Genomic DNA, 22,181 nt, shown 5'->3' with positions numbered 1-22,181 from the left:
TACCAATTCGTCCTGCTCTGCTTTGACAATAGGGGCTAGGAAAGGTTAACTTGGAAGACGTACAAATTACGTTAAAACCTCACTACCGGGCTCTTTGCCGAGATAAATAGCTGCAAGTAGTCGTAAGGGGATCAGGCGACATATTTTTGCTACAGAGGGAGTCGGAAAGACGCTTATTTGAGAATGTGATGGGTTGAAATTTATCAATCAGATTCCTGTCTTTGTTCGCGTCTCACCCTGGTATTGAGACCAGCCTCAATGCTATCCGTCATGTTGTAGATACGGAGAGCTAGCCAGACTTGAATAGAATGTGCTTCTCAGGAGTGTGGGGTACAAATAATTTACTCTCGGCGGCATGTGCCATTGCGAGGATCAGCTCTCTTTAAATGGATGATTTATCGCGCAAATTCAAGATTATTAATTGGCTTGGCTACCTGATAGAAATTAATAGCGCCCTGCCGGCTCGGCGATCTGACTGTTAGAGTGCTGATTAGCCTAAAGTGGTAAGCCCCAACAGAAAAAGAACAAAGCCTGTTATTGGCTCTCCTTTTCCCAGGCGACTAAGAAAGTTGGAATAATTCACCACACAAAGACATAGTCAATTTCGAGGCTCTCTTTATTCGAACCATCTTAAAACAAATTATACACATCGTAAGGGGCCCTTCAGGGCCGCATAAGACCTGACATTGCGATTACCTCCCCTGTAAAATTTCAACCCTGGGTCTAGGGCGGAACTATTTTGTCATGTACAAGCAGCCATAGGGGAGTAGGAATAATTGACACATCGTGCAATAATTGTAACCTTCCGCTAGGAAATAAATTCCTACTCATAGACTATGAAATATTTTCTCTACTGGTAGTGCTGCGTTCTGAGGATTTACATCATTAATATCCTCATTTTCGGAATTAATAAATAAAGCTTTGGAACAGTTTTCCGTTCAATGAAAATACAAAATAGTGATGATACTGCAGACCCCTAATTTGTGTTAATGGATGGTATGAATAGCTGACACACAGATGGCATTCAGTATCATCTAGTTCCTAGCTCAAAGTTCAACATACAGGTACATCTGACTAGGAAACATTGTTTCAATAATATCATTAACAATAAACTTAATTTCATTTAAATACTATACACTTAAATCATGTTTGTACATTTCAATAGAAATCCACACAGAGGACGTGAAATGTAAATATTTAATATTACATCACGTATATCGCTAATCGGGTCAGAAATATACAACTGTCAATCAAACGTGAGGAAACAACAAAGGCTAAATCTGACATCAATCTTAACTGAAATACATTTTGGTTATGGTCAATGTACAATAGTTTACCCTTTTAAACACGCTAGCAGTGGCCATATGATCAAGATATTGACAAGGTTACATTTCAGAAAGATAAGTTATAGAAGATGTGATTGTTGGAAGACTCTGTCTGATATTGATCACATACGTTCAGTATGTCATCATTCGAGGTTGCCGTTGTAGGAATTGATTGAAATCTACACTAGTTGTCAATATCACATTGGCAAGACACGAGACATTTACGCGCCATTGTAGGTTTGTAAAAGACTCGTTTAAAGAGAACATATACTTCACCTAAACTGAGTTTTTTTTGGTGAAAACGTAACTTGAACGAACTTGGATAAAATACATAGTCATGAAATTAAAATCACAGATTTCAGACTAAAAAGCAATAGTGATATTGATTTATAATCTATATGATAATCTATATGATAATGGTGGAAGTGTATAAGACTTCCTATGAGTAAACAGAACAGAGACGTAACAAAAAGATATAAAAGTAAACAAAAGTCCGGCTTATGCTATAAGCTGTCAACACGCTCAGGTGTTTGTGTAGGGGGATGCTAATCTAAATACTTTGCGCCTCGACTAACAGGTTGACATCGATTCATAGCTCGTGTTCCAGCGTCACAACACGAATATATATAAACCCTCAGTTTGGGAACAGATTGCACTTTGAATACATATAATTGTTCATAATATGAACAAAATCATTCTCTTCACACTCTGATATCATTTGTTTCTTTGCGTTAATCGAGAATGATATAAATCAATGTTGTGGAAAACAATTAATTTCAACAATTGGTATTTATTATAATATGTTGTCATAGAATGTGTTTTATTTTGCACAATTTCCACATTCAACGTAATAGGCTCACGATTTATCAACCGAAGTCAACCCTTGCGACAGTCGTCAATACTACTAGCCATACAACTGCTGTCGGATGTTAATGTCTCAAGTATAATTTGTCTGCACACTGGCAAGGATTTCAATAATCGACACTACATCACGGTGATTGCAAAATTAAACAAATGATTACCTCTTCAACTTGAGGGAGAATTAATTGATTTCAAGACAAAAGCCGCCCGATATTTAGGCGGTCGCTTGGCAAATGGTGGACAGTTGGACTTGATACCCAATCATAGAATATTTCGATACTAATCCCCGGACAAATGCTTATTGAACCAGGGAAATTATACCCGGTTTGCAACGGTCGTTTTATGATCTGGATTGTTTTCATTGACATAATTCAGTTTGCAGGGATCATTAGAGTCAATTGTTATTCAAATGGTTGTTAACAACAAATCAATTTTTACAAATTTATCAATAGCACTTTGAAAGTGTGCCCATCGTGATCGGATGCATTAATGACATCATTATCGATCAAACATGGCTTCTCCGACTTGTCATTTTTTCTCAAACAAAGTCCATACATAAATGTATGAAACGAAATACGCATGGTTTAATAACAATACAAGCTGTCGTGCGGTAGGTAGGATGGTAGGTTCATATAACAAACCTCTGTCAGTATGTACTCGTCGAAATGTCATGTCAATGAAAAGTGATGTTTAAACCAAGAAAATATTTATAAAATTGCAATAGCATTCGTTTTAGCGATTTTGGAATATTATTTGACCAACGAAAATAGAATCAAACATCAATATTTGTAACTGAACGAATTAAATATATTGGATATGAGATGTATGGTCGAAATATAATTAATATGCAAGACTGATATAAGTTTGAATAAAACGAGACTAAACTATTTTCTTGGTTTCATGACATTGTGGTTCTCAGAGAGTGTCCATCTTGCTAGGGTCAGTGAAACGATCATTCTGTCCTCAAGTGATAAATCATTGCTGTCTGTTAGAAATCGTGTGGTACAGATAACTTCTTAGCTACAGAATAAATGACTTGACTATGCAAACACCCTTTCCCCAAGCCGGTTGCCGGGTTTAAAGATTTGTTCTTTTCAACAATGTTATCTTGCTCTGGTGCCATGGATTTCCATGGCAGAGGCGATGTGTTCCTGGTTTGAACACCACCCGTAAGAAAGACCAGCCCATTATATACCCTCCAGGCGACTAAAACCGAAACAGTTGTTGCATTACAAAATCTGTATGTTCAGACCCAGCTGTTAAAATGCACATATCATAAATAAAAATATATTTTTTCTTGAAAGCGAATTTTAAGTTAAATTCAAGATAAATATTACAAATAAATGAGTACGAAACATAGTTTTTATTGTTAGACAACACACCTAACCGCAACCTGCAAGCCGATAGTCATTTTGGAATTCTTTCTATTTTTCCCTTATCCTGATAAATTGCCGTCAGATGAAAACGTCGACTTTCCCTGTCAATGCAAGGTGATGTATAGCTTGCTATTGACATCACAGCTCTATGGCAGAAAAGCGATCTGACTGTTCAATGCAGGGTGGGGTTTTCGGGAAAGGTCAGTAGGTCAACTTCGTATCCCGACAACCTCTGCGTCACATGGCTTATAGAGCTACCTAACTCAAACCTCCCACGATAATGTTTGTCGTAGGGTTATATGAAATGGGTATTTATAGCAGTCATAACCATATATTTGACTTTATCCTTTGCCAAAGGGCTGGGAGATAGGGTATGGGTGATCCTATGTGGCTACAGCTGAAGGTTAAAGGTCACAGCATCAGTTCGGTGACCGGAAGTTCAATACGAGAGGACATAGCAATATAGATATGATGGCAAAACATCGTTACTAAGTAACAACGTAGATCAGAGAGCGACCAACTCGTAAATGTCTTCATCATGGGCATATAACTATATAGCGTCATACGCGGCGACCAGCCGCCATCTTGAGATCTATTGCCATGGCAACCGATCCACGCCGTGCCTGAGATCTGACTTCTCATTGGCTAACTTGCAGCACCAGTCACTTCCGGACCACACAGAGTAATTATTAGCACTGGTAGATCTACATCTGGACAGAGGAGTCTGTTGTGTGGCATCTCAACACACGTTTACACCGTTATGATCAAGTGGACTTTCTTCGTAACTGTCATGGCGACTGCCATCAAAATTGTCATCTTCTAAGTCAGAACCTTCCAAGTCTTCCGCCTGTTCTTGCTTCTTCTTGGCTGTAGCCATTTCTGCGGCGTGTTTCTTGCGCCACTTAGTTCGTCTGTTCTGGAACCATACCTTAAAAAAAAAAAAAAATATGTATTAAATAATGCGAATGTTCATCAACTATCATACACACAACCGAAAGCGAATATATTACATAAAGTGTGAGTTATAATATAACGTCACCTCGGCAAAATTTCAGCCATACTTTTATAAAAACGAAGTGGTGAAATAGAATGTCCTTCCTGTTAGAGATGTTAAACTGGAAGGTTATTGCCAAAAGATTACGATTGAGAAGGATAGGTTAGAAGTTAAACAAATGAGTAGGACTAAAAACAGTTTCCAACTTGATTCATCTCAAGAACGTGTTATCAAGTGCACATAATCTGTGTCACTAAGTTACGGGATATGCTAACACTGATATTTCATTAAATTGCACTCAGAATGGTCAATGACCTTTAAAATACATCAGTTATCTCCCCTCGATACATGTCACAAACTTAAGTGAGAGTAAGATGTATCGTATCTTATATAGGCCGTTAGCTGTTGGCAAGACATAAGAAATGACGGTCTTTTATTTGGCGTTAAAACAGATGGGGCGTCTATTACATTTTCATATATGTTGACAGAATGAGACTCCATGGGAAGTTTATAGGCCTTCGTATATATCGCCCGTGTGTGTAAAAGGAATTTAAATGGTCAACACTCAAATCCATCTTACAGAATGACCAAGTACTGTTGGATGTGATCGGATATACCCATTTTAACACCTCTCTGTCCATAAATCCCGCTTATAGCTTCAGCTCGAGAAGCGAATAAAGTTGATAGGGACATAAAACAGGCGCCGGCCTCGAATATTGCCGAATAGTTTTATCTGATCAGGGAGAGCGGTTTTTCGACATGCCGAAAAGCGACTCTATCTTTGAAGAGCGCGACCAGTTTACGGCAGGACGATTCCACGACCAATCGTATGCGGTATAGTAGAATCGTTATAAATCCTTTCAATGTGATACAGCCGATATTAAAAATATAATTTAAACAGCGCCTTGAATATGAAATAGACTTATCCCAACAGGGAAGGGGATTATAGTTTGGTATTCTATTCAAAGCGTTCTGTTATAACTTTTTCCAAGGGTTTTTCTTCACCCGATGGATGTTTAAAAGGCAGCATCTCATCATGACACTGGCCTAGTCATGTATAAAACAGTTTAATACTTGGCTATCAAAATCCTGCCTTACAAATTGAGTTGCTCGATGCATTATAAATAAATCATTTGCCTCAGTATATGGCGACAATGACGGTTTGTTTGAGAAAGAGGCGCGTGATAGCCCTTTACTTGAGGTTTTGAGGAGATGTGAAGGGTTATCTCTTTAGCCCAGCCCCATAAATTGCAAGTGGATATTTTTGTATATTAGGGCATTGTATGAATTAATCCAAACAACAGCTACAAAACCAAGGGAAGTAATCCTGATTTAAGCGTTAAATCAAACGTCCAATGATCTTCTGAAATGAATAGATTGCTTTAATTCGAATCATTTACGCACTGCGCTAATTGTTGATTAAACCCGCTCTAAACGCAGGTGGTACATTCAATCTGTCAACCACTTTTGAATTATTTAGATTGTGTTCTTGCCGAGACTCGCATTCAAGAAAAAGTAACCTCGGCACACTGTGTCGACCTGCCTCGACACGAGACGTAATAATATTCTACCAAAATAGTCACCATAGTAGCGATAGCAAGAGATATGAATGGCTACCATTAGAAAACGCTTTCGTAGTTTTTCATCAATGGGCAATAACTGTATGAAGGCCCACCCACTTCCAGTATTAGAAGCCCAAGTTTTGTGATACTGAAGACATAGAACTAAATGAACAGAATATCCCTTTGCAAGAAAAATGAATTATTGACAACGCTTTTGAAAATCCAATCGCTTCACCCGACGTGTTGAACACTGACAAAGCCCAAATGAGCAGTCCATGCTTGACTAAAGTCTTGCTGATCTACAAAACAGGCTATAGTTTGAATGCCTTGCGCTCGTGATAAGACTGTCAATGAACCTAGATGTGAAAGAGCGACTTGACTCTATTGTAAATACCGAACAAAAACTCATATTAATACCAGGTGTTCACAGAGCTACTATCTGAGGATTCTATACCCATACCCGCCATAATACAGCCAGCATTATCAATATTTGATAATTTGTAGTTATGGGCAAGGTACGTATTGAATTACGTTCAGAGGTCGTTAGTTTTACGAGCACAGGAAGAAGAACAACAACATTAAGTCATGGTTTGATTTTAAAATAGGCTATGCGGTGCGCAATAAAATTGTATAGTTCATTGTCAATCATTGGCTTGTTTCGACTAATCGCGCTGTTTGAGCTGTCGCATGAAAGCAGTTGACAAAAAGCTCTAAAACTTCATCTTCAGGATAATAATTATTTAACAATTAAATTTGTAAAGAAATACTCTCGAGGAAAGATCGCGTTTTAATCTGATTATTACTTTTGATATTCTTACAAAATGTTTAACAGGGAATAAAAGCAGTTAAATGTGTAGGCGCGGTCCAGTAAACGGTCGCGTTGGTAGCATACATCAAAGTTGCGATTTCCGTTTGTAAAAGTATAAATATGAGTTGATTAGGGGGAAATCGCGTCTCCATGAGATTGGATACCTAGTTTTCGTTTACGGTTGAATGTAAATTTGGGATTTTATATACTGCCGGAACCTCTCCATGGCTATAGAGTATGTACATTATTACTAGGAATGACGTTTATTGCCATAAGTGTGTGACTCCGAGGGCTAGCTAAACACACAAACATATCAGTGCCTGCGCCAGCGTTGATGGCGAACTGCCCCTAGCTTAAACCAGGCCGATTGCACTCTCGATATCATGAATAGTGACAAATATGAGCTATGGTTAACTACGTACACTATAACGGTAAGTGAGTGAGTTGGGTTTAACGCTGCTTTTTATAGTATAATAATTCACGGCGCACATAAACCTTAAATCTTACATATGAGAAAATATATTCTTTTTATTTATAGCGAAATATTGATTATCAGAATTTGTATTTTCATAAATACAGACATGACAGATTAGAAACATCTATCATATACAGTATGCGTCTAATTGATGTGTGTATACGAGGGCAGTGTACTTAGATATGATGACATTATTTCTTATAGAAAAACCTGGTGCTGATTTTCAAAGTTTGTTTGTTCGTGAAGGATGGAAACACTGTAAGTGAATTTCAAAGTTCCAACAAAAACACTGAAGTTCTTAAGTACACAAAATAATGTCATTCCCGTTGACATTCTACGCTTCGGTTTCAAATAACGAATCTGCTAAAGCCATAGCTGGGGACAATCTATTTTGTAAATACATGGATAAGAATCGCCCTGTCAAGCACAAACGCTCAAATCATAAACCCGTCTTTTTGACACAGAACCCAGCAGCGGTCGTCAATCCATGTTAAAGGGAGTAACATGTACACAGGGATTACATACGTGAAATAACACGTGGCTAGATAAAACGCTAGCAGTGGGGTTTTCCAAATATTATAGGTTCATCAAGGTCAATCAAATAGCAGGTTGGTTATTTGATAAAAATAATATTGATTGACGAATGTTTTATTTCATTTTTCTTTGTTATCTTGACCTTGTGTGAGTTCAGTGTTAACTTGATTTAAGCATACGTGGACCGCTTCCTTGTCGCTAAGTGTGTTGCGCTTAATGTTGTATATATATAACAATAATATTTGATAGGAAATGAATGGGTATTTGTTTAGAATTAAGTCAATATGTTGTGATAAAGGATATGACTAGTGAGAAAATAAACCCCTCAATTTTGTGAAAGTAATTAATTATTTCGCTGTGGTTTCTCGCGAGGGAGGTTTTGCGTTGCATCGAAAACATGTTACGCAGGTAAAAACACGTAATAAAGATGCTAGGATGAGTGACCACGTGCGTGATGTGTTATCTCACACGTCGTGTTGAGAGAGAAAGGACACAGACGAAAGTAACGTATTTTTGTCTGATTCTCAATGAAAACAAAGACCACATCCATTGCAAAGACCAGCGAAATGCGACGAAAGCTACAGCAACAATGGCTACCGGATGTCAGGTGGCAGACAATGCGTATATGACAGTGAACAGAAAAAAAATACAACTGAAAAGATGTCATGAACCTTTAAGGACAAAAAACATACATTGTGTTTACAGATAGGACAAATGTGTGCCTCTTGTTGCACTGACGCTTTCCCTACAACTCAGACATAAAATGGATGCTTATACAGGAATTTCTGGGAAAATGGACGATCGCTAAAATGTGACAGTCAAGCTTGAAACGATGACAGACGCCAAAAAAATCTGGCAAAACATTTAGGTAGGTCCTGGATTGCTTGCGTCGTTCGGTAAAAGATACGCATGTGCGCCTTGGGACGTAATAAGCGAAAACTAAGTGGATTGAAGGAGGGGGGATTTCGTTAACGCACTGTCTCTTTTCGTCTCGTTTACCCTTCGTTAGTTTTAGTTGTTTTCTCAAAGCATCTACAACGATACGGGCTCTTTGACATGCAAGTAATATAGGCTTGTGAGGAAGATGTCACATTTTTGTTGACAATTTATGGAGTATGAGGGCAGGGTGAAGATAAAAACGCATACCACTAAAACCAACACTGGCTGAAGTTTGTTGTAGGATGAAACCCACACTAGGCTAGCTGGCGTAAAAACAGCGCATTCTTTTCATTGGCTTTAATTGAGTGTTAAAAATCCTTTTACAAGCTGAAAATTATGCCAGCATAGTGTTAAAGAGAGTTCCAGAAGGATTGTGCAGTCAAAAGGAGTCTTTCTCTCTTGGTGGTACATGAAAACTTGTAAAATACATCAGCGATGTTTAGGAGATGACTTCAGAAGAGAAAATATAGCAGCAATCTTAGGAACAGCTCCAGAACAGTTGCTGTTTGAGTTTTCTAACAATTTCTTTACAGCCAAACCAAAGGTGTAATAAAACCGCTAGTACCTTACTTGTGTTTTATGAAGTAACACTGTAGCGTATAAACACATTGCGTGTAAAACAATAGCTATAACTGTGGCGAGTGTACGTCAGAGGTGTATCATATACACGTGGAACAGCGAGACGTGTGAAATAGACAACACGCCAATCAAAACATTCACCAGCTTTGAAAATATCTCCTTGGTCAGAGAACACAGTAGTCGGTACTAAACCTGTTTCGTTTATCAAATAAGACGCCTCGTAGTTATTATTAGATATCAGATTTACAATAAATTGCTAGATAAATAGGAACAATTGACAGATATGTACATGTTTGTTTATTTCAGTGCACGTGCAGCATGCAACATTGTCTAAGCATTATCTTGGTTTGAAACAGCAGTTTGTTTGTTTATAAAGGAAATAAGTATATGAATCGTGGTTCTAGTTTGTTGTTGTGTAAACAAAACAGACATGAATCTCACGGTACAAAAAAGAAATCAACAACAGATACGACCCTTGAGTACATCTCTCTATCACAGCAGTGCAGCCACTTTCGTGGTGGTCCTTCGTGAATTTCACACCGATGACTGCTATTACTAATCTCAATCACGATCTTAGAACTAACAAGCATAACGAACAAATTGTTTCTTTCACTGAAGATGCAAAAAACATGTGCTTGATCGCAGCCCTGAGAGCCATATTTGAGATGTGAACGTGTTTTGGAGTGATGTTATTAGAACTAACAGAATCCCCATAAATCACCCACCTCGATATAAGCCCACCGCTGTAGTGTAAATAACTCACGGTAAAAGCGTGTAAGCGAAAGAACTTAACTCTCCCTATCAGCCACCCCCGGGCTGGCATTATGGGGGTGGGATATGACCCCTAACCCACGGGAGAGACCACACGGGTACACAGTTCCCTTGTATCACCCCATCTCTCATATAACATGACGGAATTATTTAATATGTTATTCTTTTTCGAGTTTATGTCTGCTTTTCTCGTTATTAGCGGAGGGTAGGGGCATCAACGAAGAATGTATTAAGTTATCAAGATATTCTGAATTTCGTTTGCTTGTTAAAATAAATAAATATGCTTGCTTTAAGGAGTACAAGCACATGATTTAGGGGGCAACGCGCGGAGTAAAAAATCCCGAGAATGGTATAGGAGTTTCCTTGTTTGTTTCGTTTGGATTTTCTCAGTTGAAATAACACGCGCTCAATGCGAGCTGTGTTCTTCACGTTCCTTGCATGTTGAACAAATATACACAAACTGCACAATTTCACACGTTCATGGAAATGATACAGCACTTGCCTATTGTTTGGAAACACTGGACGCGATTGTATAATTAAGCCTCGAACAAAAACGAAATCTATGAAATCTAGATGTATAGCGTAAAATGTGTACGGGCATCGGCTAGTAATATCTAATTATGAAGTCATTATTTATTTACCAGTATACTGGATAGTTATCCGAAATACTATTGAAAGCAAATAATCAATTCTGAATTTGAATGATTGAATGTGTTGCTTCGTTCTTGATGACTGTCGTTACTCTCTGCATTGGTTATATATACAGAAGGTATAATGTTGAATTGTGAACTTATGTCGCGCATTTGAACTTAAATGAATACTTAAGCCCTTTGAATCATATTTTATACCCACGTGAGTACAAATCAATGAAGTGCAGGTGCTATTAAAGTTAATACAGCGCATTATATATTAATTATGTATGATAAAATGGTAATGAAAATTCACACACTTTGTATTCGGTGTTGAGTTCAATATAGGCGAACACGGTCGGTAACATATTTCTCCTATTAAATGCAGACAAGCTTTAAGGCGGTACCAAAGAAAGGTCGAATGGAATAAAATTCAATGTCATGAACCCGCTACAAAAACGGTGAGGAATCGAAGTACCGTGATCCATTACCCCAACTAATGACTTAAGCGACCAGTCAGATCACGTGATTAAGAAATCGAATTTTTTTCTCACACATAATTGAGGATGCTATTGATATTCGATTAATCTTATTTCTTGTGTTAATACTTGAGAGCAAACATTTAGGAATTAATCATTTAGAATATATAATCATTTTGTAGAATCTTGATGTTGGGGTATCATTTGATGATTATATTATGATAATTCGTTGAAAGCGATCTTTTGTCTTATTGAACCGTTCCTAAAGTGATGTTTTATACACGGAGATGAAGTTTATCGACGCATTTCATTTTAAGTACTTGCGATCATAACATGTTTGTTCTCAGCGTGTGTCCAAGGTATTCTTTCGTTTATGATGAGGATTTCAATAACGATAACTAAAGAAGGGTAATATTTCTGAGGCTGCAGCGTCATTCAATGCCGGGCGAGTGTTCCCATACATTTATCGGGCCTTCCACAAATATTCCCACGTAAATAAACTTGGTCATGTTAAGTAGATTTCCATCGCAATAAATCAAAGAACAAAACAGTTGTCATATCACCGCAGTTCAGAAAAACAATAAGACGTTATGTTTAGATAATCAAAAAATACCGCTGCCGCACTTTCTCGCCCTGTGGTCTGAATTATATTATGTGAAAATCAGTAAACCTTTTGTTATTATTATTTAAAGAGATTCAGAAGGTTATTGTCTTAACATGTTCCACCATTAAAGAAAATAGGATTATTTAAAATCTAGATATGGAGTCACTAGATTTGTCACTTATAAAGCAACTGTGCTGTAGCCTCTTTAATGAGTTTCGTTAAGCAGAATATTCGGGTAGGATAGTGCTTACGTTCTCAGGACATTTCTCCATGCATTGTTATATTGTACTTGTTCCTTTGCGAGATGTGATCACATTATTTATGTTACGAGAAGTTTGCCTCCAGGCTAACGAGATGTCCTATTTAAAAGCCATTTCCCATCACACTAAATAATTAAAGTGTTAGGGCTGGTGCAAATAGATCACATTACGACTTTATTCAATCAGGAGATGCTGACAATTTTATTTATTATTAATATTTGAATTGTTAATATTTTATGATCAAAAGTACTAGACTTAATAAAGGAATTTCCAAGAGAATACCACATTTCACCCAAAGCAGTTCCTTGTTTGTCACGTGCATCAGAGATGTCTAAACGATGTCGATTTCGGCACGAGCGACCAAAGGGTTGACAGCTGATCTGAAATCGACATCCGCACGAGCGCACGCGCTTGTCAATTGCTGTTCAATGCAGCGTGAAAGGAGTGAAAAACTTGACGGAATTAAACTTTATCACACAGAAAATGAAATTAATATAAAAGCGAAATAAAATTTCATTAACTAGTATTGGATACGATGAGAAAAGACCGGTGCCGTGCTAAGAGAATCGTTGGCCGTCGAAATACCGAGGACTGATGACTTTCCTTCTTGCGCTTCAGGAAATAATTTTTCCGTGTGAATAGTCCTCCTTAACTGAGACATGATCACTATTGCATGTAGGGATGCATACTCCCCCAATAACTCGCAATTTCATTTTCGCTCACCATTGTGTCCGAGCTGCACGGGCAAAGACATCCCTGCACGTGAAAGGCGTGAACAAAGGCTACGTCACCGCGTTTGACAAATTCGCTATGGGATGTTTCAGGCTCAGAGCCTCCTTATGTGAGGGCTAATGTTTTATCATCGAATTTAGCAAACATCGAAGAATTGTTATACTGCCGGGTCGCTTAGGGGAAAGTTCAATATCATAAGAATTCCACCCTGATGTGCTTCTTTATATCGCTTGGTTTCAGGTTGAAATTTTAATCCTTGACCGTTTCTGGATGACATTCGCTCATTCGTGACAGAATGGGTTAATTTGACGGAATTACAGAAACATTAGAATGACAAGAACCTCTGTGTGCCAATCTTTATTCATATCAGTATTCTTATTTCGCTGGTACTGTGATTGTAACAGCGACAATATCCTGTAACATTTAACACTGTAATTACATAAACAGATGTGGGTATTAATTCTTTGTTTATTTCACTTGAAATTCCGACCCCTCGTCTTTCACATATAATTAATTCATGACGGTTCATGAAATGAAATGAAAACATTACCATATGTACATGTATTTAATGACGCAAAAGGGGCATAAGTTTATCCGTTCGGTTCTGCAACATATTAACCCTATTGCAGAATATTTACTTGCGCCGTCTTTGTTATAAATTCATTTGAAATTACACCTGCAAATAACAGCGTTTCGAGCCAGTTTGTTGTGCTAACTTGCTGTTTACAAACGTTATCGACAATCTCCGGGTGTAATTGACATGATCAATGAGTTAAAGCTTCAGGTGTGTTCCGACACCTGTAGTGATGATCGCCGTCAACTTACCTTGCTAATCATATCATCAATAACACTCTATTGTCAGGGAACAGGTAAGGCGTTTAAAGTCACAGATTAGCGGCATTAATTGACTAAAGGTAGGATCGGCTCGGTTTAGAGAACATTGATACAACTACAAAGATACGAGATAAAGAAATTAATGTGATAAGTAGAAGCGGCGAGATCAAAGCGAATAAATGAAAAAGAGCAACAATGGACAACTAAACAGGTAAATAGATTACAGCTTCGTCTTGAACGTAAATAGCTTGAAGTGTTCAACAGGAGAAGTCATTTTTGTCCCCTTTGAAGGTCCCTACTTTTGACGAATGTGTAAGGTAATATTGCATGGTGTTTGCGAGATAGATACAGTGTACCATTCACTAAGTATCGTAAATGGTCCCGAAGTTGCGTGTGATAATTACCCATTCCTTATACGTAGTGTTGCACAATAATTGTATGAAGTATCGTCGATTCAATCTTATTTACTAAGAAATGCATCAAACGAAGATGCCGACTAAGCCAGAATGGTGAATTTGTTTTGAAAATAATTCGTTATTCCCTCATCCAGAAACTATTTCACAAACTATATTATCATTTGCAGTTGTGAGGTTGACGGATCTTTAATATCAATGGAGTCTTCTGAGGTCCTCGTGTTCCAGTCATCCCCCTTGGCAAAGCTGCTTTGAACTAGGAAAGAATGAGTTTATTTATACTAGAAATTCAACTATAGGAGATTGAGATGAGGTTCTAGCTACAAAACGACCCTTTCCCTGTAATTAGAACCACTCGTTCTTAAATATCCCTGGAGAGAAGGCATATCGCGTCAATTACCTTTTGTATATTTGTATCAAAAGGCTTGATTTTTCTCTGATTCTTTGAGCAGAAGGCAACATATTTCTTTGGGGCATATTTCTTTATTTTTACAGACTGCTGCAATTTATATGAGAAATTATTTCTTAAATACCATGTATGTGGAAACATTTTCCATAGCTTTGAAATAAAACAGCATTTCCGTGTGATTTCTTATTGATGTACGTTGCAGTTTATTACCAGAAAATCCAGTTTATCTTTTGTTGCACGTGCTGCATGTGACGACGTGTCGCTTGTATTTGTTTAAAAAAATGTTACCATTGAAAATATACTGTGTTTATATGAACCGTTTTTTTTCTGTTTAAATACCCCCAAAACCCAAGGCAATCGCCAAATTGTACAATTTCCGCATTTGCTGATATCCTTTCGGACAAGGCATGAGTTGATAAAAATCTACGCGTCTGTCAAAGTGACATCACGCGAGTCGTTCGTAATCCACATTCCAAGTGTGCACTTCCGTTTCTATTCAGACTTCGAAGTCAACAGCGCACCCACCGCTGTGTGTATAAGTCTTTGTGATGAGGTTTATTACACTTGTAGTGAAATGATTACATGATCAAACGGATAAACTTTGATTTGTTTACGTTTATATCAACGAAATATGTGAGCGGATATACCACGGTTTGGCATAAATTGATACGATCTGATCAAAGTTACGCAAACAGTTGCTATTAAGCGACTTGTATATTTCATAAACCCCATGTCATTCACAGTGGAGGTTGATACAAACTAGATTAAGATATCGTCAAACAAGCGCAGATACTTGAAGTTTCAATAGGCATTATAGACTGTTTAAAAATTCACAAGTGTCAATTTCAAAGAGTGAATTTTATTCATAAAAAAATGAGCCCTGAAATACACTGACAAGCTTTTTCCACTTGGCTGCTTTAGCATCTCCAAGTTGAAGGCATCATGGGAGTTATTATGGAGTGGACATCCACATTTCCCATCAACCCCCTCCAAAGATGATAGCTGTTTACGCTAAGTTAACATGTCCCCCTTTCATCTGTAATGGCGCGAAATGATGACACAGGCACAGGGCAAATGTATCGTAATGCAGAGAGAAGTCATTAAATAGAGGCCACGCTGTGCCTTTCTGAAAAGTCAACTACCTTTTTTTGTGATGGTGTCCCTCGAGTCGAGATCTCAGTGGGATCTCGCGAAGCGCAGCGGGATCTCGCGATGTGAGAACCGACTGGGCGAATTGTCAGCCGACTACCAAAGGAATAGGATTACAGTCTGAAGCGCTCCCCTCCGCCACCCGAGCTCAATTTCAATAGAGATATTAACTCGATAGATCTCCCGTGGCGCAGCCGTTATAGAAGCCCAACTCATTTATGCGAAATATACACGTTTTAAACACGCCGGCTTTGGTCATGAAGTTTCTAAAAAAGAGGAAATATATCGCGACACAGCTCGGTTTGCATAATCCCAATAGACTGATATTTTCCCCATAATAGTAGATTAAATCTCATTAGGATAATTATGCTTTATGTGACATAAAGTGACACTTGTGTAATGAACTGGAATTTACCATAAACGGGTATAAATAAACGTTTTTGAAAGATTAAAAACCTAGTCGAGGCTTATAGTGATTTACCATCTCTGAATAATTGCTCATCGTGTGATGTAAATGCTATTTTGATTACTGGTTTGTGAAATGTTAATATAATCAGCTGTTGCTGCAAACCCATACATGATTCACTGTCATAGACGCCCGAAATGGTTTTAGTAAGTAGTGTGTACATTATCCTTATCCCACGACACAATGCTAATGTGGACGCCCAGAAGTTTCATCAAAGTTACACATTTTAACATCATAAACGAATAGCTGTTCATGTAACAAGACACTGGAAATGTATGCACATATTTGCCATCATTGCGCTGTCGGGTCCACGGTTTTGTTGGAAGCGGTCTGTGAGAATAATGCGTCTGACCATTCTTAAGTACGCGCCATATGACACTTTCTGAGGGTTTCCCAAACCACAAAGAACCCACAATGTATATATTTATCATAATCCACTGGTACCAAACCGAACTGACAGGCTTATTCAAGACAGATATGAACAGATCGGGCACATGGGCCTAATATGATTGACAAGGTATTCAGTAGAGGGTTAGACCGACTGTTCACGAACCCTGCTTCGAACAGTTCCACCACCATCACTTGTCAGAAGATTCTGAAGAAGGTGACCGAAGCTCATTGGGACAAGCCAACACCGGAATTGAGCCATCAAAACTATGGTCTAAACAGACATGAGCTTGATTGACAAACCGCCTGGGGGCACACAGCGGCCAATTAACACCCCCAAAGCAATAATCGGAAACAAATTAGATACACGGATTGCACGAGTGGCTGCTATATCTTATTGATAAGCCTGTGGACTAAAATGTTGTTTGCAAAGATATACAATTTTATTGATTTATACAATTATTTATTTAAATTATATATTTATTTATGTATCATGTTTATGTGTTATGCACTTTATTGTTATTATTTCATAATTTGATTTATTTATTTAATAAACTTTAGATCTATTCAATAAAATTTGAAACCATGTTTCTATTGAAGTCATTGGACAAACGCGCACCTGCGAATATAATCAATGATTCGCATACTACCACAACAAAGTTACCCTTGCCTGAAATCGCTGGCCGCTTTGTAAACATGCACAGCAATCGAAATTGACAAACTGTATACAGTGTTGTTGATTATATGCCTAATTCATCGACAAACATGTCAATAAAGATCAAAGATCTGTCACAATGTAATTCGATAGTACACCCACTTGGCCATATCACAAACATAGATTGCGGATGGTGGCGGATAAACCGATATGTTTTTTCAACAAATAAATTAAGCAAAATGATATGGACACGATCGGATTTCTTAACTGAAATCCGTTTCAAGTGCAATCGTCACCAGACGGTTTGGTTGCCTTACGCCTCATTTGTCGGACGACATTTGGCGGATTAACTTTAATTGTTTCGTCTTCGGCCTCATGATTTCACGGCTATCAGTCACCTCCGACTGTCAGCGATAATAACAGCTTATGTCCCCCACTCGCAGGCAGGGAAACATTTTACATGAGTTTTATTGTTTTAGATTTAAATTTGTATTCATTGTTTTCCGTAATTAACAATTCGTATGGGATTAAATATGATCACTTATTATTATAGAAAAGAATATGAATTCACATTTTGTTACATTAAGTTTTGACTGCCATTGTTGGAGAGTTGCCCTGTGATTAGGAATTAAATCGCCTCTGTATTTAGTATTTTCCCTTGCAAATTGAACATGGTCTACTGGATATGTTGTTATATTTAAATGTTTTCAATCCTTATTTTGGGTTATTGATGCGCCATGGGTTTAATCCAATCTAAACAAAATGTCAATGCAATTGTTATTTAAGTTCTAAACTCAGAAATAAAGAACTCAGAAATAAATTCAAGAGTAGAAATTCGTTTCGCTTGCTTACAAGGAAAGAAAAATAGTTTACCGATGCTAAGTGTTAGAAAGTAGAGATGCAGAAAGAATAACTAAAAAAATAAAAATAAACCAGAAGTGTAAACAAATTTCACTCACCTTAACTTGACTCTCTGACATTCCCAATGCATACGCTAGCCTCGCCCGTTCAGGTCCCGCCAAATATTTGGTTTGTTCAAAAGTTTTTTCAAGTGCAAAGATTTGTTGTCCAGAAAAGGTTGGTCTTGTATGCTTCTTCTTTCCATCCTTGTCGACAATTACATTGGATGAGTTGGCTGTAAAACGTGCACAGGAGCCTTCGTGGGGAACGAAAAAAAGGCGGGTTAGGACAAATGACGAAGTGGTAAATTAATGAACAAGACATGGGAAATGAAATATTGGGGCGGCGTTATATGAATGCCACCACATCAGTCAAATGTATCGCAAAGAAGGCAATGTAAAACATGAAAAGTTCAATAAAATATGAAATATAGTCCTCTCTTTGCAACAATTTGCTTACGTGTGTATTTTGAAAATTGTTTGCTACTTATAACTTCTATTTTTAGGTTATTACATAAATGATACCCTTGTGTCGGGATCATACAGTGTATGTAGCGAGATTAAAAAATAATACTTGTTTATGAACATAACATGTGCCTATTTTAATTTTAACAGATGTAAGAGCGACTACTTGTGTATATAGTGTTCGTGTTAGTCCATAGATTAAGACACTGGGGAAGAGAGTAAATGTATTTTAATGTTTAGAATATTTCTTTTCCCTTCTCCTCAAGAAGCTGTTGAGGGTTTGAAATGAATGAAAAGTAGATTGGAATCTGTATTTCGGATATGTTATATTCAATAGACAACATCTCATTCATTCAAAACAGTAATTCAAAATTTGTATAAGCTGTACATAACCGTGAAATTGCAATATAACCTTATCTTGAGATCTGCATCGTTTTTTATCCCACCACCACGCGTCTGTAGCGAAAGGAACATAAGGATATGTACATCTCTGGTGCGTTTGCCGGGGGCCAATTTTGTCCCTTAATTTGGAACATGTGTGGACAATGTGAAGTTGTCATGTTCACTGGGCCCCGAAATCCCTTTCTGCTATATACAAGGACGTTACATTGCACGAACACATCCGCTATGGATACCACATGCTATGAACAAGCTGAAATGTACAACCGTGTCGATTGCTATCACTCCGGTTTCTAACAATTAGCGGGTGTCATCTTTAACCAGTTAATTGCGTGATACGAAGACTATTCCCCCTCCCTCACCCCCTCCGCTCTGATTTTAGTCCTGTCATCATTTAGGATATTATCGATATCTTGTTATTGGGCATCGATTGCGTGCACCATATAATCGGGTTACTGTCAAAATCAGAGCGGACTGATGTCGGCAGCTGTCAATCAAGATTATTTTGCCTACGTTCCATCATTTGTCACGTGCGTTGTTAGCGTTTGTTTTGAAAAAAATATTGCAATATTCGCCATGTATTTTTCTCTATCGGTGTTTAATGGTATATAAATCCCTAACTCCCAAGGAATTTTGTTTTATTGTTAATTCCGTTTTTCAACAGTATCTAAACAAATCACATTCGTGGTTTATTTCGAAAGAAAGTCTAGTACACGAAAACAACTCTCATTTCCTGATTAGAATGTCAGTGAAATGTACATGAATATTCTTTTAAAATATTCAACTTGTATTTTATCCAATTACTTATCTATGGCTGTAATGTACTTAGTGATCAGAATTAGAGTGTTATCTATTGACTGGTGTTATCTATGAAGAATAGATGTGTTTGACAATCCACACCTGCAACTTATTCTAATATATTCTATATATAAAATATTATAAACCTTATTATTATTATTATTATTATTAACATCAATATAAAGACACAAAACCAACTATTTTCATAGTTAATGGAATGACTGTAACCTGTATCGTGAATGACTGCACTGACGAGTATATTATACAGTATTTTTATGTAGGAGTAGAAATAGAAAGCCGTATGTCCAGAAAAGAATTTAAGATTATTTAATCAGAATGTATCAATGATAGAAGTATATATGTTTCTTCCCAAGATCAGTTACTCTACAAACCCTTTTCCATTGCGAGAATGCTACCAACATAAGTTCAAAATGTGTGAACACTTACCCCCTTTTCTTGGGAGGGGATATACATAAAAAATATACAATGATGGCCCAACCCCCTACGGCCAGATAACGTTACACGGCAACCACACAAGCACCGCACCCAAAAAACATTAAAAAGTTTTCAAAAAACTTCCCGGTTGGTATACAGAGACCCCCAGCATTGCGCGTTCGAGCAGAAATGCATGGTTAGATATCGAAAGAGCTAAGTACTTTAAATGAGATAACAAGGCTGTTATTTTGTCATTAGGTAATTAGGATGTGACATATATATTTTCCGGTCAGTTTTTAAGTGCTTAAACAAAACGCTAACCAGGTGGTAGATCTACCATACAGAATGGTATATACATTTGTGATAAGTGTTTTAACATCACTAAATGCACAGACCTGTTTTGAAAATAAGGCAACATGATTTTAACAGGATAATGGTCCAGCGTGGGATATGATGATATGTTAATTGTACTCGATCTGTTGTTTAAATTATTTATTTAACCTCCTATTATTCACACAGGCATATTGAAATGTGATTTCGCCACACTTAAGTATATTATAATTGTTCTTTAGGAAAAATGATTATTTAAAATGACGAAAACTTTTGTTGAGAAAAAGAATACAGGCACAAGATGATATTAGCGCCTTGGGACGTCCCGGTAGGGAGTGTAACATTGATGACATAGTTAACGTCTAATGTAAGTCGATTTGTTACATGATAGATGTAACAAGAGCACGGTGTTTTATTCATCACTTTGATACTATTTAACAAATGTATTTTATTCACATAAGAACCTATCGCTTATCTTTGAAGAAGTGAAAAAGAACATTTTTTAATTATTTAGGATAGATTGGCTACACACATTCAGTGTACAGTTACTCAATCCTTTAATAATGAGGTAAGGTCAGTATTATTGAAAAAATATTTAAAAAAAAATAAATTAAGAATTAAATCTTATTCAACCACACGTTCCTGGTAATTTACAGTTAGATTGGATATGTGTCTCTTATTACAGTTATAATAACCTAAAAAAACAGAAACACATAATTCAATAGAGAATTTAAATCAACTCGAAAAGTCATAAAAGAGAGTTAACTTTTCATCTGTACGTTCTTTTCAAAAGCTGAGGAGTTTAGAAGGTGCAGTTACGACAAAAATGTTACCCACATGACTGCGTTCAAGCAAGATAACTTTTTTTATGAACATATCTGAGCCCCTTTCATATTTACCTGGCGACGGTCTCCAAGGCTGCGGAAGCACACCCGGCCAGTAGATTGGTTGTCTACCTGGCAATTCTGCGATTTTTGGAAACCGTACTTGTGGGCTAAGGTACATCTGTGGATTAATCCGGGGTATTCCGAGTGGATTGCCTGGCAAGGGACGGCTTAGAATGTCATTAATCCCATGTGGTGTTGAGTTCGCAGCCAAATGCTTGAACGCATTTTGTTGATAGTCTGTTAACTGTTGTGATGAAGGGAACTTCATCTCGGTTAAATTATGTAACGCCGCTAAAGGGGGACTGCTTAGGACGAAGGAATTCTGTCTGGAGGTGTCCATAGAACCGCTCATGTTTAGAATTGATGCCATAGAGGGGTTTGAGGTTGGGTACCCGTTCCCCGACACATCGTTGGCACAGTAGTCCAACATGTTGGCATCGAATGACTTGTCTTCCGTCACCTTGGATGTTTACGCTCACAGAAAATGAAGGTAAGTGTGTGTTCGCTCGGCGATAGTACGTCGTCGTTTGAGAAATGTACACGTCTCTGACAGTTCTAACTCGGGCCGACTTACACACTGATCTGTCAATCACTGGGACCTGTAATTCATAACACCTTGTACCGCCGGAGGCGAGTCCTGTCGTGCGTATCGTGCGTTCTGATTGGTTGAGGGGCGGGGCTTATTCGAACTGTCTGCTGGTTTAGGTAAGGTGTTATTGGCTGAGGG

At 37.6% G+C, this 22,181-nt stretch overlaps 1 protein-coding gene across 1 annotated transcript; it reads right to left on the bottom strand.

The window, feature by feature from the left end:
* Positions 1-598: 598 nt before the first annotated feature.
* On the bottom strand, positions 599-22,037 carry LOC124143373 (homeobox protein Nkx-6.2-like). Its single transcript, XM_046512331.2, has 3 exons — positions 21,467-22,037; positions 18,201-18,397; positions 599-4,490 (listed from the first exon to the last, which is right to left on the bottom strand). Exons 1-3 carry the CDS (start codon positions 21,882-21,884, stop codon positions 4,302-4,304), a joined length of 804 nt encoding a protein of 267 aa, XP_046368287.1. The 5' UTR covers positions 21,885-22,037; the 3' UTR covers positions 599-4,301.
* Positions 22,038-22,181: the final 144 nt, after the last annotated feature.

The sequence above is a fragment of the Haliotis rufescens genome, unplaced genomic scaffold (assembly GCF_023055435.1).
Source record: "Haliotis rufescens isolate VD_foot unplaced genomic scaffold, xgHalRufe1.0.p SCAF_81, whole genome shotgun sequence".
NCBI lineage: Eukaryota > Metazoa > Mollusca > Gastropoda > Lepetellida > Haliotidae > Haliotis > Haliotis rufescens.
The sequence above is the reverse complement of the archived record's forward strand: the minus strand, read 5'-3'. Positions and strand labels throughout refer to the sequence as shown.

Bases quoted from the DNA above. Each gene is read 5' to 3' on its own strand.
- LOC124143373 (XM_046512331.2), bottom strand. From the start codon at position 21,884: ATGTTGGACTACTGTGCCAACGATGTGTCGGGGAACGGGTACCCAACC. The intron at 18,398-21,466 runs GTAAATATGAAA...TTCCCCACGAAG, and splicing joins GCCTTGGAGACCGTCGCCAG to GCTCCTGTGCACGTTTTACA. The intron at 4,491-18,200 runs GTGAGTGAAATT...TTTTTTTTTAAG, and splicing joins TGTCAGAGAGTCAAGTTAAG to GTATGGTTCCAGAACAGACG.